A 19,789-nucleotide genomic window follows, 5' to 3' on the forward strand; every position below is an offset into this window, starting at 1 on the left:
AAATCTTACTGGGATAATAAAATCTCAATGGAAATTATCCCTTCCTTCAAGGAAAACTGGAGTCAACTGATGCTTGTAAAATTTCATAGAAAGCTGAATGGAGAGACACAAAGTAAGCTGCCCAATTATTTGCAGATAGTCTGGGGACTCTTGGTAGAAACATCCTCTTCGTTTAACAACTGAAGTCAGTAGAGAGTGTGCAGGAATGAAGCTACAGGCTTTCTGAGTTGCTTCTCTTACAATGTTCCGTGTGTCTATCTTTCTTCTGCTTTAAGAGAGGAAAAAGAGGAAGGAGGAAAAGAGCGGTGCTAAAGAGTCACAGATCAGTCAGACACTCTGGGGGGTTGAAAGTCTGCAGGCCAATTTCTAAATAGCCTTTTTATCTTCTTTTTGCATATGTTTCTGTATTAAGTCAGTGACACTTGATCTCTATAAAATAGTTCTTAAATACTTTGAATACATTATTCATAGTATTATTCATTACTGAGCTTATATTATTAAAGTGAGTTGACTAAGCGCTTCCTAGAAACTTCTCAGTAAAATTGGGGGGTGGAGGGGTGATTGGACTCAGCTCCTGGGGGGGAGTCCCCACGGAGCAGTGCCTTGTAGCCAAGAACAGTCCGCTGCTGCCTGGGTTCTGCTGGGTGCTGGGCCATTTGCCATTCGCTGGCCACCCAAAGAGCAGGAGACCTCCATGCATCCAGCTGACAGCTTCTTTTGAAGCAGTCTCTGTACGTAAAGCACTTGCTGAAAAGAAAAGCTAAAACACATGATATTTGTCATTTTCTGTTTGTGTTTCAAGTTGCTGAGGTTCATTCAAAGGAAAATAGATGAAATTCCAATCTGTTTAAAGAGATCTGAATAGAGATCCTCATGCATTTTGCTTTGTGACTTGATTCTCCGTATTTTTTCGCTGCAAGAACTAAAATAATGGTATATCCCTGCTTAGCCTGGGTAATTTTTGTCCTGGTTGCAGTGATAGAAGGTGGGGAAAAGAAAGAAAGAAGGAAAGGAAAGATAGTCTGAAAAGAGGAAATGTAATGTCAAAATGGGAGAGGTATTTGCATGGTATGTCTGATTTTTTTGTTGCTTTTTAAATTGAATTTGAAAAATATGGTTGAACAGCTGCTTGTCAGTTTGTTGTCAGTGTTGTAACTTTCACAAAAGAGCAAAGTAATATTGTTGCTGCTTCTAAAAGAAAGATGCTGAAGAAGACCCATTCACTGATTTTTGTTTTCTTATATTGTGTTTTAAGAAATGCAAGTAGCTCACCTGCTTCCCTTACTGCTGCAAGAGGAAGTGTAGATCTGTGTAGCAGTTGTAAGGTTCATTAATTTTTGTGAAAGAGACGGTTTCATAACAGCAGTTTCTGTGCTGATGGTACAATCTGGATCATGCTGGTTATCAGCTGCAATTTAGACAGGCATGGTTCTCCTGGGAGAGTGCAAAAGGGATTTCATTCACTAAGTGCAGCCTGACTGCAGGATACGTCCCAGAGGAGACAGAAATTAATTGCAATTTGCAACCTGCAAATGATAAAATTCCTGACAAGGGGTGCTGGGGGACATTTTACATTAGCATGAACCACAGTCAGTAAAAGGGAAAAATGAAAAATAAATAAAGCACAGAAGAAAGAAGACTCATCTACTGGAAAAAAAAAAAAAAAAAAAAAAAAAAACCTTGCTTTCCTTGCAAAAGCACCTTCTAGCATCCAAATCTGTGGCTTGAGAAGGAAAAAAAATGAGCTTGTTCAGTCTCCTCATTTCCATGTACATGCCTTCAGTACTTCAAGATGAGGCAGTTGGGAGCATACTGTGTGGCTTTCATTGCAATTGTGCTTTATTTTATTTGTTTATTTTATTTGCTGAAGTGTTTTTACTCCTTGGTGATTCTAATATGTCTTGCTCAATTTGTTTCATCAGCGTCTACCTAATCTAAGCTCTTCCATTGGCTTTCTCAGTGTTAGACTTTTTGGAAGGCAGATTTTTAGTTCATTAGCTGTTTGAAACTGGCACAACTGGCAACATCAAATGCCAGAAGTCCAAATTTAACAGAAGTAGGAATCTTATAAAGTTTGTGAGTTAAGATATATAGGTTTCTCTCCTGTCAGCTCAAGCATATGAGGAGAAAACAGCCTATCTGTTCCCTTCCTTGTCCATAATTTGATTTAAGATTTGTCAAGATACCAAGTTACTAAAGCTTTGGAATCTAAATTCATCTGCTGGTAGAACAGGTACACAGTGGAGAATAATGATGGAAAAAACAAAATGTACACTGTTTTGCTCTCCAAGCTTCTCACAGTTTTCATTAAAATGACAGTGTGGGTTCCTTCCAACTGGGGATATTCTGTGATTCTATGATTTCATTGTCTGTATTCATTGAAGCTTTTGTTCCTACACCTTGTTTCTATCCAAGAAGTTAAAACAAAAATTTTGCATCTCACATTTTACCTACTTATTTGTCTGAATGTTATTTGAAATAGCACATATTTCTCAAGGGATTTGCATGAGGCTGATGAAGATAGTCTTCATCTGTGTTTTATAGACTGCTGGTGGTCTGCTAAACACCTGTTAGTTTTAGTGCATGGATAGCTGGACGGGACATTTGGCTCAGGTCATTTTTAATGGAGCTCAACAGCTGGAAACAAGAACTACAGTAATTTTCCATTTAAGCAGTTCTGAAATTGCTGAAGAGTTGTTTTGTATTTGCAAATGGGAAGTTAGGAATCTGTGAAACAGTCCCTCTAATTAGATGTCTTGCACACTATGAAGATTTGAGACTCTCCAGAAATATAAATTACATGAATGTGGAGGATATAAACAGTTACAGCTCAGCATAAACATCAGTATCATCACTGAGGGAGCAGTGTGAATTCAAACAGTGAAATACTGCACCTATTGTGTCTCTGAAGACACCTTAAGTCTGCAGCACTTTATCAAAGAAAATCAGTGGCTGTTAAATCCTTGTCAGCATTACCTGACAGAGCCTGATTTGTTCAGCAGGCAGGCGACTTGTTGTACACACTTCACTGACTGTGCTGTGATGTACTTCATTCACCTTACAGGTCACAAAAAGATTGAGATGTCTAAAGACAAAATGCAATTATGTATTTCTGTGTTGTGGATTTCTCTTTTTCATTACAATAGCTGTTACGTTTGGTTTTATAATCTTTTAGATTTACAGGAGGTTTCTGGACTGTGGGACCTACAGAAGAGGGACTAGGGAAGTAGGTTTATAGATGCCATAAATCACCTTTTATCTCTGTAATTTCTCAATTGAAAATGTTTGTAGTGGCCTACAAATCAGTGGATTTTAATTAAGAGTTGCTGCTTTGTAATTTTTAAGAGTTTTCTAATTATTCTCTCAATATATCTTTGTTCTCCCTATGGGCTGGTTTTGTTTTTAACTGAAAAGGTTACTTTGAAAATGTTTGCGGGATCAGAAGAACTGGAGTAAGCCTTTGAAGTTTCTCTTGTGTTATCACTTTGTTTTTATGTCACCTTGCTTTATTTAGATTTACTTCCTGAAGTGTACCTCATTCAATATTCCATTTCCATGTGTTCTAAGAATGAGGTTTCCAGGATATTTAAAGATCTTGAGACGTTTGTAATTCAGATCATGCCTAGGCTCGTGTTGTACCTCCAAACAGTTCAATACTGGAAAGCCTGGGGAAATTTATGAGATCAGGGTAAACTTAGAGAGCTTCTGTGGTGAGTGTTCACAGCCTCCAGTGATTTTTAACCTTGTGTTTTATAACCCTAATGGATTTTTTTTTTCCTCTTCAGATCTAGTCATATATTCATCTCACATAAATTTTTGGTCTTTGTAACTTCCTGCAGAAGAGTGCCACTTAGCTTGCTTACCTGATGTGCGAAGGAGTGCCTCTCTTTGTTTTGAGTGTCATACCTGCTAATTTCATCTGATAACCCTTTATTTCTGTAACTGGAAGAGATAAAGATTGAGTCCTCCTTAACCACCTTCTGTCTAACGCCCTTCCTAATTTTTATAGACCTTCCTTAAATCACCCTTATTAATTTTCAGGGATAGGATTAGGGATCTGTTCTGTAGGTTAATTATTCTTCTTTGCTTTCTGCGTTCAGTTCCTTTAGGGACTGAGGTGAGTTATGTGTGTGAGGGAAGGAGATGAGAACTGCACACCATGGTGTTGGATGGATTTATACACTGTTTTGATAGCACACATAATTTCTGGTTTTCCCCTTTTCTGCATCATCTGTGAACACAGGGAAAGTAAGAGCCTTGATCCAGATCCCTGAGGGATTGCGCTGATCACTGTGGTGAAATCCTACCTTTTGTTTCCTGTCTTTTAAGCAGTTACATATCCAAGTTAATTCTTTAAAAATAAAAATAAAAAAATAAAAAGGATGAATAGTAAACATTTTTAAATCTACATCTCAGGTTTTTTTTTTTAGCCTGGAGTTAGGTCACAGTTTAAATCTTCTTCAGGGGACAGGAACAACAACGTTTTTATCTGTATGTTTTAATGAAAACAGGTGTGAATTGACCGTGCAAAGTAGAAAACATCATATTTGATTTTCATAAAAACAACATTGTATTGATGAAATACCAGTATTTATTGATTAGATACAAAGCTGGGTTCTCTCCTGGTAGTTAATATGCATAGGCTATGCAAATAACATGCAACTATCAGGGCATTCTGTTGACTAAATTTAGGTGTCTGCGGTGTTGCTTGTGCTTAAGTGTCTTTTCCAGCCTGTAGACTAATGAGTGTTAGTAGGACAAGACTTTTCTTGTCCCGGAGAAGAAGTCCCGATGATTTACATCCTAAAAGTGCAGTTCACCTCCAGTGACAAAGGGAAGCCTGCAGTGTCTGACCATGTATGCACATCCATTTCATAGATAGTGTTTAAGTAAATGAACACCATCTTGAAAAACTACCTGAAGACTACAACGTATTGTTGTTTTACATCTCAGTGACAAAACCAGATGAAGGCCGTTGTACTGAGAAGTATATCCAGATCTATGAAATTGCATCTAGTTGTAACACAGCAGAAGCAGGTTCTGAGTAAAACCCTAAATTTTGAGATTTCCAAACTTTTGAATGGCTAAGGTAAATTATCATTACAATTATAAATAATTGCAAATAGTTTATTTAGTAGATGAAATTTAATTAAAACAAGATAAAACATTAACACCAAATAAAATTAATTGCAGCACCTAGTGCTTGGACCTCAAAACAAACAAACAAACAAAAACAACAAAAAAAAAACCACCCCAGTAATTTAAAAAAGACAGGGAACTTCTAGAGAGAGTCCCGTGAAGGGCCACAGAGATGATGATGAGGGGCCTGGAGCATCTCCTGTATGAGGAAAGGCTGCGAGACCTGGGGCTGTTCAGCCTGGAGAAGAGAAGGCTGAGGGGGGATCTTATCCATGCTTACAAATACCTGAAGGGCAGGAGACAAGTGGATGGGGCCAGGCTCTCTTTTCAGCAGTGCCCAGTGATAGGGCAATCAACACAAACTGGAACAAATGAAATTCCATACGAACATGAGGAAAAAATTCTTTAAGGGCGACAGAGCCCTGGAACAGGCTGCCCAGAGAGGTGGTGGAGTCTCCTTCTCTGGAGATATTCAAAACCTACCTGGATGCTTTCCTGTGCAACCTGCTGAAGGGAACCTGCTTTAGCAGGGGGTTGGACTGGGTGATCTCCAGAGGTCCCTTCCAGCCCCTGTGATTCTGTGATTATGTTCAGAAACACATGAATCATTTTCTGTCTATCCTAGTAATTGTTTTTATAGGTCTTCTTTGTATGTAATTTCTAAATGACATACTTTTCAACTCAATTAAGTAAAGCACCAGTAACGTCTTTCATTAAATATTTTAGAATTTGATTATTTTGAAAAATATAATAGTTTTTAATCAAAGCAGATGTGACCATTCTTGAAGTATTTACAGCTTTTTGTTCTTGTTTTGTTCTCAACCCATGGTGTAGTTTATGCAATTTAACTGATGAGAGGAGGCAGTTTTGCTTCTTTTTTAGCTGTAAAAAAAATATGCCAGAAGAATAGATATCTGAGAGAAATCAGAAAACAAAGCCCCAGTAAAATCATGTTTTATTTTAAAATTTCCCTTATTTGGATGCCTTTGTGCTGTTTCCTTCTGTTTGTTTACTTTCCTGCTTACTTGTCTGCTCAGATTCCAGCGTCCTGACTGTCAGTGCATTATGGAGACAGCAATTGTAAGATGCTGTCACACTCAGTACTCTATTTTTAAGGCACCAAGTGAATTGAGTGTGGTATAATGTAATCATAGCCTGTTTACCATTCTGTGGAATGAGAATTAGGGCATAGTAGTGCAGTTTAGACTAAGATGCTAATTTAGTCCCCTTTTTTTGTTCTTTTGCATTCAAGAAATAATATTTGTAATTGGGGAAAACCTAATTGCTGTGTAAACACTAGGAAACATTTTCCCCACATATCTTGAGGTTTTTTTTTCATATGCAACCTAATTTCAAAAGCTTTTACATTTAAGCAGGATATAGTTGTTGACTACATCAGTGTTCCTTTTCAAGTGGTGCTGGAGCAGTAACCAGTTCCCAGAAGAGACAGATGAGCAGTTACAGGACCCCAAATCACTGTTGACTGCTGACTAAAGACAGCTTGCCCGCTTTGTCTTAACTTGTTAGCTGTGTCAAGAGTCCAGCTGCTGGCTGAAATTACATTGATTTTTAAGGAGATTGAGTGGGACGAAGTCTTTGCTTTTGTTTCTCTGGTAAGACCAAGATGTGACTTGAAGGGACATCTTTTATGATGAGTTTTGTTGATTTTTCTCCAGGCAGAGAAGTATTAAGGTACCAGTTCATATGCCTGTCACAGCACCTAAATACAAGTTTTTATAACTTTGCCATAGAAGGGTGAAACCTTTCATAGGAATTATTTCTTTGCAAAGATGCAAAGAATGAGATGTGTAAGTAGCTGTTATTCAGGAGCTGTTCATTCAAGTCCAGAAGTGTTTTAGTATAGACATCAGTTGGAAGAAATGCGCTTGTACCCTCTGGAATATGAGCTAAATGTGAAAATGAGTTATTTTCAGATTGTCTGATATATGGTAATACAGCCTATATGCAAAGAAACTATAATACGAAATTTAAACATACTTTAATTGCTTTATAGTCTGTATTCTTTTTAATCTTTGCCAAACATCCTGCTGGTAAACATCTGTGGATGTACACCACAGTTGATCCTGTGGTTACAGCACTCATTTGTTATGGAAGTATCATCTGGTATGTGGAGCCATATACTTGAACATCATTCGTTTTTCATTTTTTGAATGATGTAGAAGCCAACACTGTTGCAGCCTTTCCTTGGATTGCCTTGAGCATGGTCTCAGTGTGTTAATGAAACAGACTGAGATGCTTACCATATTTTCCTGGTGAGCTTGAGCTAGTATAAATGAGCACTGCTGCTGGTTTTCACCTTACCCTGATGGCTGCTAGTTTCCATACCTCAGTTCTATACCAATAGTTTGTGCAGCTGATCAGGGAAGCAGATAATTTGCAAACTCTTTGCTTCTTTCTTCCCATCTACAATACGTTTTAACATAGGTTGGTTCTCTCCTCTCTCACTGCAAAGGGGCTAATGCCACTACAGAGGGAGGAGGTGGCAGGAGTTGGTAACTGAAGTTGGCTCCAGGGGACTTGGCCACCTTGGGAGGGTGACCTCAGGCAGCGCTGGGGCTGCTCCCTCTCTTGCTCACAGCAAGTTATGAGACATGCTGAATCCTGCCTCTCTACTTAAGCTCAGAGCATAACCATCGAGCAGAAGACTAAAAACCATTTTGCTTCCCTGTCCTTGTGACAGTCTGGTTGTAATTGAGGACTTGATGAACACTTGTTTCCTGTCTCGTTCATTCACCTAACCTAGTTTTAAGGAAATTACCATGTGTTGTGGTTGGAATTTCCTCATAGAGCAACAGCAACAGACATGCATGCAGCTTGGGCAGCTGGAGCTCTCCATATTAGTTGTGCATGCATTAGCAGACTATATCCAGCTGATATTAAAAATATTACTAGTTATAGTTCAGAAGCATGTGGATGGTATTTATACCAAAGCATAGATGAGTAGAAAGTTGGCAGGAGGAGGAAGCTACTTAGACAGTGAAGTCAATCAAATGTGCAGGCAGGTGCTTATTCACACTGTCCCTAAAGAATTCTTGTTTTCTCTATAAAGGCTTCTTAAAATTCCCATTACCCTTTCTGAAGTGCTGTGTGGTGACCTTTTAGGAAAACACTTAACTTTGTCCTTTTGGGAAACCCCAGGATAGTAATACTTGATCATACTGTCACAGAAAGTATTTCATGTGCAGCTGAAGGTTGGTATCATGGGAAAAAAAAAGAAATTCTGGACATTTCTCTTATTTTACAAGTCTCTGACAAAGTAAGGGCATTTTGACATCTGAAAACATTCTAGTTCTTTTTTTTTTCTTTTTTTTTTTTTATACTAGCGCTCTTTCATTTTTCTGAATTTGGGGTAGTCCAAGTAGGAAGGATAAAGGACTTGATAATGTACCGTAAACACTTGAAATGTTAAAAAAAAAACAACAACAATTCGGCTTCCACCTTGAAGCACCAACATTATATATATTCAGTGAAAAGCTTGTTTATACTTAGGCTCATCCGTGCCTGGAAGAATCTAGCAGCTGTTCCTACTTCATTCTGAGAAAAATGCTCTCGGTTACAAAATGGATCATCAGAAGTATGATAAAGAATAAAGCTTTTATATTGTTACTAACACTGGCCTTAGATTTGTACATAAACCTATATGTAAAGAAAATTCTGATGCATGTGAAAATCATTCAGAAATAGTTGTTGAATGTTAAAGGAAGTATTGTGGTCAAAGAAGCGTGGCACATTTATTCCCCTGACCTAATCAGTGAGGCTTTCTGAAACTTCTCGAGATATGTAACCCTATTCTTCCTCTGTATAAAAGCATCAGTGCATTTTGTTATATTTTCTCTATTCAACCTGACAAATGATGTTAAGCTTAAAAACATCAGTGTTTTCAGCTCATATAGCTGAATTCATGAATATCCATTGTCTTCCTTAAGAATATCTTCACAGAGTTATGTTTTCAAATAGCAGTCCCATAATATTTTATCTAGGATGAAGACTTCAATATGCTTTCCAGAATAAATACTGATGCTGAGTAAACCATTTTTTTCCCTTTATTACTGAGTACGTAAGCTGTTCCTTGGAGAAACCCACATTTTTTAAAGGAGTGTGAAAGGACAAGTATGTTCCTGTAGTACAAAGAAGTATTGCAGAATCTTCTGTCTTGACCTAGCTGGTGCACAAGTGACATTTTTATGTGAATTTTCAGATGAAATCTTCTGGAGACATGGGACCTGCATAACTAAAGTAAATAGACAAGTCAGTTTCCAGCAACAACAGTAGAAAACCCTGAAATACAATTTGAAAATGTCCCCAAGGAGGAAACTTGTGCACAGACCTACTTTTCTTCCTGTGGTCAGGGTTGAATAGTTGCAGGGAAGGACCGTAGTGCCCTCAAGTGAGAAAAATTCACTTGTATACTGCCCGCTATGTCCTGTACTTTTGTGTTGTTGCTCTCTGTCACGGGGATCGCCAATGAGCCAAAATACATCAATGAAGGGAAATTAAACTATTTAGATTATGCTGTGACCTCATCCGAGAGACTTTGTGTACCGCCTCAATCATTTCTGTAATCACTGTTAATTCAGTATTGGAGGAAACTGCTCTGCAGTGATAGGGATTTGCAGCGTACCACATTGCCAGCAAGGCCTGTGCTATTAAACAGAACCTGTGATTTAACGGTTGGCTATCCTTCCACAGGCTTCATAAAACCAAGCAGGTTTTTGACTGGCAAGTTGCTGCTTAAATCTCTCTCAACCCTCTGAATATCTGTACGCCAGATCACAGTCATTATTCATGCTTTTATCAGCTGCTTCTGCAGCAAGAAGACTCCTCATCCCCTTTCATCTTTAGGATTTGCTTGCCAGGCGATTAGAGGGATTTGTGTCTGACAGCTACATAATCTAATTACACTTGCCTTGCAAAAATAGTGAGATTAAATTCTGTCCATGTTGTTGTTACATTCTGGTGTGTGTTGGGGAGTTAACCTGGCCATGGAGTCAGGACATCTGAACTCAGTTTCCAATGCGTGTTTCTTGTGTCGCAGGACCTAAGAGTAATGTAGGTTGAACTTGGGTGACTGCCACCACTTAGAAAGGAGACTTATAGCAGTCAGCATGCTGGAGGAGCATTGAGGGAAAGGACTGTCTCTGAAGCACTGGACCAGAGATACTAACGTAGAGGATAATCTGCTTCTCTCTTTTCTGATGCTGAAAGCACTCCGCAGCAAGATATTCAAGAATTCAAGATATACAGAGACAGAGAAAATGCAGAATTTTGCTTGTCTTTGCAGCCTGGTGGTTAGGACTCTCTCAGGAGGGGGTTATTGTGGGCCTTCTAGTTCATGCTGCAAAGATTGCTTTCTGACCTGTTCCCTCACTCCAAACAACCAGCAGCATTGTTTGGGTGGTATTTGATTTTCTGCTCCCAAGGAATCTCTTGGTTCCCCATCCTGATACATCAACTACAGCACACTGTATAAGCAGATGAATGTATTCAAGCATTAAATTTGCATCTGCTTCTATAAAATAAAAAGTCTTAAATTTCTTTTTACATTGCATCTTGTCCATTCTACTGGGATACCCTAGTTTCTTCTTCCTTTGTCTTTGATTCTTTTGCTGCTGTTTTTAGCTGGCTACATTTTAGGTTTCATCCAAAATGAATTAGAGGCTTTGTCTGTGTGAACGCTCAGTAGCTTCAGATTCTTCGTGCATCTCTTCCAGTGCAGTTTTCCTTGCTTTCCAGCTAGATCTCAGAGTCAGCTCTTCATCCTCATCCTTCTTGACTTATTTTCTTGAGCACAGCCAGCCTATGCTCTTTCCTTGAATTTTTTGTCTCCTGATTTGCAGGAGTCTGACATCTCTGGTTGTTCTGTTACCTGCCTGATTGCTGCTGCAGGTAATGCTTCTCTCTTGTCATTCCAACTTCAACAAAGAAGTTAGGAGGTTCTGTAGAGTTTTGTTCTTCTCATTCCCAACAATTAAGAAACTCAGGATTGTAAGCAGAGTTGCAAGCCCATCGGAATTTCAGTTGTTTCTGATGCCACATGTAAATTAAGTGGAAGCAAGACACTTGTGGGTATTGCAATTCGTAGTTCATCTTGCTTGTCAGTGCAAATTTGATGACTATGTCTTGTGCACATCTCTCCAAACTGCCTCTTTTCCAGCTGTGCTTTCTTTAGCCAGCCAAAAACACCTGTGTTTATTCCTTTCCATAGAGTAGTTTTGGCACAACATACCAATATGGTACTAATGACTACTATGGATCCATTATAATTACTGATGACTAAAATGGAGTTCTTCTTAGTTTTTGTGTACGTTGAAACTTTTCAGCTATTTAAACTGCTGTACTCCTACTGTTTCTCACATTGGCCGGTGTTTTCTTTGTGGTCACCAGTGCCTTCAAGACTAAGCATTAGCTGTCTCGCCTCTTAACTCTTACTCAGAAAGTCACTAGAGTATGGAGTACCTTTTCTTGTGTTTGTACATAGCTTACTAGAAAAGGATGCTGAACTATAGCCAGGGCTTATAAGTACCCATATCTGTATAAACAAATAATAATTTCACTTACATTTGATGTTGATTTTCAAGCTTGACGGCTTTCCTGATAGGAAGAGAGGAGATGGCATGCATATAAGTTGGTAAAGATGCCTGAAGGTGAATGTCAACAATTCTATTGCGTTGTGGGCAGATAATGTTTTTTACTGTTCTTTCAGAGTTGCTGAGGCTGATAATTGCTTATCATAATAATCCTCTGTAAAACAGTTATTTTTGCTCAAAGCAAACAAAAATAGGGAACATTTAAAGAGATGTCAACTTAAAAGTCACATTCAGTCTGAAATGACTGAAATGAATACTCTGGGTATGGAAAGAAATCAAGGGATTTTTTTCAATTCTTTCAATTTTACTTTTGGCACCAAGTAGCACTTTTTGTAAGTAGATTCATCATATATTCAGTCCACAAATGAGAGCTCTATGACTTTGCCCTAAAGCTGTGTTAAGGAGTTAATGTTTTAAAGTATTAGTAAAAAAAATTTCAAGGGGGGATTTGAGGAGCACGTTATTATGGATCTTATATCATTAAAAAAAAAAACAAAACCTAACAAAAACCCTACAAACAAACGTCAGTATGGTTCAATTTGCCTCTGTTTCTTTTCTGTCTCTTTTCTATTCCTATAGTTTGCATTTCCATTTTTTTTTTTTAATCCAACTTTGAACTGAACCTGCGAATGTTAAAGGAGAATAATTTTTTTTTCAGGGTGTTGGGAAGAAAGTACCTCCAGCCACAGCAACTCAGGAGCCAGCAAAAACAGAAGTGGACAGCAGAACAAAAAGTAGGTTTCATAGCTTTTACTTCTTTGTACTTCGTGCTATTGAGCCTCTTTAAATCTAACTGAGCATTTTTTTCTGGTTTTGGCTAGAAGAGTATCCTGGATGTATGAAAAGCAAGGATGCAGATGGATATATTTAGGACAAACTTTGAGTAGGTGGTACACAGACAAAATGTTTAGTTTCACAGAACCCTCTGAATTGTTTTTGCTTTGATAATCCTACCTTGAGTTTTCTGCCACTGAAAATCAAATTAAATAACATGATCAGCTTTTGGCCTGGAGGGTACTTTGGAACGTATCAGAGTTTAGTTAAGATCCAGCTTCAGCTGTCGTAACTTGTAGGTGGGTCATTGAAAAATATCTCTGGTTCTGAGCGCTCTTACTTTTTTCCTCTTTTTTCTTTGTTTATATAGCAGACATAATTTGTGTGGGTGGCACAGAGTCAAAGAACTTCGGTTTTATTTGGTTATTTAGATGCTTAGTAGAGCAAAAAGGAATAATTAAATCTTCTAGGAAGGTCTCAGTGAAGTTCTAAGGAGGTGTTTGTAAATAGCATGCCAAGTCTTTTGTTTTAACTCATAAAGTTACATCTGAATGTTACAGATTCTTGTAGGGAACAATAAGAAGGAAGGTAATATAGCCATATATTTGAAAAGAAATGGATTATAATAGAAGGTATTGAGTTTTTAAGTCCTTCCCTGATGTGTTTGCCTTTTTAGATAGTTAACAGATAGTGTTTTGTCTCAGAACTGAAATAGCTACAGAGGTAGACAAGGACATGGAATAGCAGGAAAACAGGCTATCTGGCAGAAGTGTGCAGTAAAGACCACATGCTATCAGGTCAAAATTGCAAAAGCAGCTTAAAACAGCTTAGCGAGTTACTGTTCATTAACTGGACCACGGTAATTGACTTTCTGCATCCTCTTATCTTGTTCCCTTTGTGAAGTAAGGCTGTTAATGTGAAGTACTGCAAGAACTCATTTGTCTGGAGGAAACGAGAATTTTAAATATTGAAAAGTGTGCAAACTGGTACTGTAGAGCAGGGCTCCAGAATGAATGTGCTTTGGAATTACCTTTCCCAATCTGCAGCTTGAGAAGGTTAAGCTAGCCTGTAGGTAGGTACTATCTGAAAGGGTGCACCCATGGCTTTCCCAGCTGCAGCAGCAATGCTTGGCATGGTGAGCCAGACTAAGAAAGACTGCCTTTTTCCACATCAACTGGTACTTTTTTCTGGCAGCTCAAAACAAAATTACATCCCATGGTACTGGAGCTTCATACTTGTACCATTTATAAACAAATATGAAAGCCTCCAACAAGGGTTGGAGAACTGTACCTTCTAGTCACACGCTGTATCCCTCCTTCTTAGACTTGAGCTTTATTCACTTTTGGTTGGAATGGCAGATTGCCAGGCTTCATTGGAGCCTTTAATTGCTAAAACTGAACAAGATACTGTGCCATTCTCCAAAGGTGTAGTTTGAAATACAAGCTCCGTATGGAGAAGGAGCTCTTGGGAATGTGATTTGGATTCCCTTGGGATTGCTGCCAGAGATGTATGCTGGAAGCAGGAGAAATTGCATTGGTAGAAGAGTAGTAATACCTTTTTTCATTTTCCTCCTGTTTCTTTTCATGAATGATGCTGTTATTTCTTATTCTCTACTGGATTAAAAAAGTACTTGCACTGTGAAATAGCTTGCTGAGCTGGGGAAAACGGAGCAGCACCACCTTCCTTCTCTGCACAGGGGGCTTCAGTGAGAAGTGCTGGTGGCTGACTTCACCCACATCTTGATAGATGAGTCTACTTTTTTTCCTATACCTGTCCCAGTGAGATGGGGAAGTGGTTGGCAGCAAGGCACTTGAACATGCATGCCATTTGCTCCCTTGGTATGCACAAGGTGACCCAAGTTCTTCAATAGGATGAGCTGGTCAGAGCAAAGACAACAGTATGTTCCATAGGTGCACTTCCCAGCAGTCTGCTATTCGAATTTCCTTGAGAAATGATGTTAAGATTTTGTGAAATAAATAGATGATCGTCATCAAAACCAACAAGAAGACAGAATGGCTTTTGCTCAAACACATAGTGCAGTGAAGGCACAAAGACTTAGAGAGGTCTAGTGGTGCTTTGGAAAACAGAAAGGGAAAGGAAATATCACTAATTTTTTTAGGAGTGAAAGAATGCATCTTTGAATAGAAGAGGGAAGAGAGGTTTATTTTAGGTTTGTGTCTGCATAGTCTTCTAGGAGAGTAAATCTGCTGTTAAATTTTCAACTGTTCTATGTGTGGCTCAGGCTTATCTGTATTTATACTCTTGTATAAGCATAAATATAAAAACCTCTGGGGTGAGATTATTTATTTTATTATTTATTTTGCTATGAAATAGCTTGCCTTTAGTTTAAGTGTCTTGCAGCAGAAAGGCTGTTCTGTGGATTTTGGAATTCAGCAAAGCAAAAATATTCACAGTGACTGACAGAACCATTACTGCTTACTGAGACTGCAAAACTGGAGTGTAAGTGCATAGACAGCAAAAAAGCAAAGACAGTAAGTCAAAAAGTGCATTGACCGTGATACTTAATTTGATTACTCCACTCACTGATTATTTACAGTTTGTGTTAACCTATTACATAATAGGAATACAAAAATCCTAGCAAGTACTAATCTTCTTGCATGATGATAGAAAGAGTATAAAGAGTTGCTGAATCTGGATTAATGAGGCCCTAATTAGTTCTGGATATTTTTGTTTTGTTTAATGAGGTGGTGTTTTGATCCTTTGAGTCTGTTGAAGTTCCATGAAATTATTTTTTTAGTGCTATCCATTTATGAGTCTTGAAGGCAATGATTAATAATAAAACCAAATTCTGCTGAGTGCGTTGTTGGAGCTTTTTTTCCCATCTGTTTTATGTTTTTGGTAACAATTATGTAATTTTTCCCTAGACGTTGTATATTTTGTTCAATTTCATATAGCTTTTATTTAAGCAGTGGTTAAAAAGAGGAAGCTTAAGCCAGAGGATAACTAACTTAATGCTGCTTGTTTTCTTATTTAATATTTGTATATGATTTAGACTTCATCGGGGAAGAAATAATTAAGCCTCCAAAATCAACAGTATCAGATGGTTACTTGCTTTACTAAAAAGTAACTACCAATTTCTGAAAAGCCAGACAGGTAAAACCATATCTGAGATGGAGGAGATCTTCCCTTGAGGCAGACGATTTACAGGCTGGTTTGGCCTGGTTCCGTGACTAATGGGGCAGTGGACCCACGGACCCACGCCCCAGGAAAGGGAAAAGGGAAAATGAGGAAGGGAGATGGGCCTAAAAACAAAACAGCAGCAACAATCTGAGGAGAAACAAACTAATTTACTAAATAAGATATCGGAATGCAAAATTACACACTATAATACAATATAATTACAATTTAAGCTAATAAATCCAATACAGTGAGAGAGAGTGTCCAAAATTAAAGTAGGCCTTACTCTAATACCGATGGTCAGATGGCTGGGGAGTGAGATGCTGCTGGGACAAGAGACGGCAAGAGAAGAGAGAACATCTCGTGATCTGCGAACAGTTTTATCTTTCCATCTGAATGGAAATGGTAACAGAGCAGCAAAGTCCCCCAGGAAATGTAGTTCTTCTGAGGGCCAGGTACCAGGACCTATCCACGATCTGCGGAGCTGGAGCATTAACTCTTTAACTCCCAGTACACTACATGATGTTATGATGTGGAATACCAATAACCAAAAATCACAAAACCATAACACAGATGTTGCCTAACAATGAGGAAAGAGCAGCAGAAGTAAGCAGAGGAACCTATGTCATCCTAGCCTAAGAAAAGCAAATTCCGAAGTCAGTATCCCCTGTGCAATTGAAGTGTGAAGGTATGTACGTCTGAGGACCACTGTCTTGAATATCACAAGTCGTTCTAAGAGTCTGGCAGGAGAACAAATAGAAGAGGCGTTGTTTTAAAATGAGCAGGATCTGCTGATACAGTAAATTCAGTTTGCCCAGTTCTGGTTTGGACAGTACAGTATTTAACCAGTCTCTCAAAATAAATGTACATCAAGCCACTGGATTCTGTGGGTGAAATACAGTGCTTGTGACAGCCTAGATAATGTGGCAGCTGTATTCTGTAGGAAGGCCATCTGTTGCTGCCTTTTTCCCTCTTTGAGGAAATGTTTTTCTGGAGACTTAAGGCTGTATCAAATAGCCCATGTTTTGAATGCAGGACAGACTGTGGGACATAAGGTGTTGAAAGAAGATGCATGTTAGCTATCCCCCTAAATCACCCAGTTCTTTTTAGAGGATAGCTTTATTTATTGTTTGGGGTAGTCCTGAGACTATTTCCTCAATGTAGCATGGGCAACAGCAAGCAACTTGTTATGAATATCTTGTTCCTTGCTGGCATTTACTCTTGCAGCTTCTGACTGATGAGGATGATGCTGGGAAGCTCTTGGGGCGCTGTCAGAGAATCTAGCAGTGGCATTGTTCTTCATTTCGAAGGATTGGATTGCAAGGGTTGTGGGCAGAGAAAATAAAATGCTTGTTGTTGTGTCATCATTATTCCTAGTCTAGTTCAAACACTGTGGTTCAAAAATCACAGAAAGTACTCAAGAGTGCATATTTTTTAATGGCATTGTACCTAGCCCATGCTCTCAGCTTAGAATATATAAGGCAAGAAATTGAACATCTTGCATTGGGTCCAACTTGTTTGAATTTCAAGACATATGGCAAGGTTCATCTGCTCACTCAATCCCCTGAGAAATGTCCATTGTAAATGACAGGTTGTTTTCCTTTGCTTGGGAGCAGCTGCAAGTACACAAGGAGAGACTGTGGTCTGAAAGAGTAAACTGTTGCTGAGTTAGTAAGTGAGGACTGAAAAGCTTGTAAATACCATTTTTTTCTCCTCCCTTAGTGTTTCCAAGATGTCTACTGTTGGGGGCTTATGGAGAGGTATATTTTTAAAACATATCTTCAGGTCAGAGGAAAGAAAGAGAGGCTTCTGGAAGAACCATCTGTGATTTATAAATCCAGCCTTGGATATCAAATATAAAAATGAGGTTTATCACCCGCAGTTAAAGGATGCTTAATGTTGGTATCTTGGTCTGAAGCTTTAATTTGGCTTAAACCTATTTACCGTGCTTATAATTGGATATGTTAACTTTAACCTTTTTTTTTTTCCCTCCCTACTTAGAAAAAGCCCAAATTCAGCAAGTTACAGTGTGCTCTTTTCTGTGCTGTGTTTGAAATTAGTATTGCCTTTTCTCTTTTTCCTTCCTATCTAAACATAACTGTGGAAATTATGTACCATTACATCCTTCTGCTATATTGTGCTATGCTGAGTAAGGACAATTTTAGTGCATAAGTTAGATATCTTGTTAGATTTTTTTCTGCTTTTATTAATCTGAATTTAGAGGTTCATATTACTTTGAGTCCTGTTTGACTTCGGTTTTGCTTGCTTAAATCATGCTGGGCTACCTTTCTCATAAGAGAAGCTTGAAAACTGACTTTATCCAATCACTTACGTTGTCCCAAATCCAACAGTGTTTTTGAGACCTGGCTCTGTTGCAGTATGATCCAGAGGGTCCTCACTGGGCAGAGGAACATACTGATTTAGTGTATGTCGATGTGAAATACACTGGAGGAATCCAACCTCATAATGTACATAAATCATGACTTTTTTTCCATGGCTGTGCCTTCATCCTGTGTTCTTGTGCCTCCCTCAGTTCTCCCTCATGCCTCTCACAAAAGTGTCTCCTGGCTCTTCATGAAGTGCATCAGCATTTGCCTTTGCTCACAGTCTGTTTTGTTTTGTTTTGTTTTGTGTTTCTGATGAGTCATTTTTTCTAGCTTAATTCCTTGTTTCCCTGCTATTTGAATATTTAAAAAAAAAAATGTTAAGAGTTTGATGTGGAGATCAGAGAGGTCATGTGATAATGGAGTTATTGATACCAGAACTACAAGGTGAAGATTCATAGCAGTTTCCTATGCATGAAAGACTAGGAGTTTTTCAGTTAGTTTTGCAGGTTCTGACAGCTACTTACTGTGGGATCCACATTGGCACATACTTTTAGAGGAAGTATTTAGAAAAAAGAAGAAAGAGAGCAATTAATTACCTGATTATCAACAGGCATTTTTTGACGCTAAAACCATAGCCTTCTGTCTATTCTGTTGGTCAGGGTCTTCATCGTTATTCAAATGTACAGTCCTTAGATAGTAAGGAAGAACTGATGAAGATTTGTCCGTTATAGGATTCATGAGACATGAGTACTGGACTATTGCTGTTGAAAATGTTCTTTAATTTCAGATGCATGGGATTCATTCACACCTTGGGTGAGAACTGTACCACCGACATCCTTTCAGGACAGCATCATTGCTGTGGGTTATTGGCTGCTCTCTGTTGTTTAGTCAAGCATTCTGCTAGACTACCCTCCTAATGTAGAGATTATATAGTTAGTCCATGAAAGAACATTGTATGTACTTGAGAACATAAATTCAGGAGAGATCCTCCCTGGGCTTAGGTGCTGTTCACCTCCAAAAAGCCACCCTGGCTTCTTTTCTGTGTCGTAAGAAAGAGATGTTAAGCCTGTACCCAGTAGCTGAAGTGTGCAGCAGTCTACTACTTTAGTAAGGTATTATGTCTACTGTGCTACATGTCTACATTACCTTTTCACTATTTCACTGAAATCATTATTTAGCAGAGCTGTCTTTAGGATGAAGATGCTCTCAGAATAGGAAAAATAAATAAAATTTCAAAAGATTGAGGTATCATACTCAGCAAACTGTAAAAATATTCTACCTGAGTCATTCTGTGTTATCTTCCCACTGGCTTGTAGATACAATATTATTGTACTGTCCTGAAGACAGGGTAGCGAGCAGATAAAACATCCCAATCGAGTCCACAAAGAATGCTCCAAACCCTTTATCCATACTGTAGATAGCAATTAGAACATCCCTTCCATCTTCTGAAATGAGTTGTGATGTAGTGGTCAGAGGCCATCAAAACTGAGACATTTGTGTGAGCTTAATTCTCCTACAAAGTAGCATGCGCTTTCTACAAAGGGTCCAGTAATTTCTGTGAGAATTTCTTTGGTCTTTTTAAGCCTGCTGTCCTAGAATATCACATTGTTATACATTATTTAATAGCTGGAATGCACATTCACTTTCTATTTGTTAGACGCATTGATGTAGGAGTATTTGTCTGTTGCACAACAACATAGAATCATAGATTCATAGAATTAGCTAGGTTGGAAAAGACCTACAAGATCATCCAGTCCAACCATCCACCTACCACCAATAACCCCACTAAGCCATGTCTCTCAA

The 19,789-nt window shown here is 38.5% G+C and overlaps 1 protein-coding gene across 8 annotated transcripts in view; it reads left to right on the plus strand.

Annotated features, from left to right (window-relative positions):
- Positions 1–19,789, plus strand: part of SH3KBP1 (SH3 domain containing kinase binding protein 1) — a 228,423-nt gene that overhangs the window by 153,937 nt on the left and 54,697 nt on the right. For all 8 annotated transcript variants that reach the window (XR_002442386.1, XM_021409087.1, XM_021409101.1 and 5 more), the window contains one exon: positions 12,406–12,481. Coding sequence is in view for 7 of the 8 variants with exons in the window: in XM_021409087.1 (XP_021264762.1) it covers positions 12,406–12,481 (76 nt within the window). In the remaining variant the exon portion in view is untranslated. The remainder of the gene's footprint in view (positions 1–12,405; positions 12,482–19,789) is intronic.

The sequence above is a fragment of the Numida meleagris genome, chromosome 1 (assembly GCF_002078875.1).
Source record: "Numida meleagris isolate 19003 breed g44 Domestic line chromosome 1, NumMel1.0, whole genome shotgun sequence".
In the NCBI taxonomy this organism is placed as follows: Eukaryota; Metazoa; Chordata; class Aves; order Galliformes; family Numididae; genus Numida; species Numida meleagris.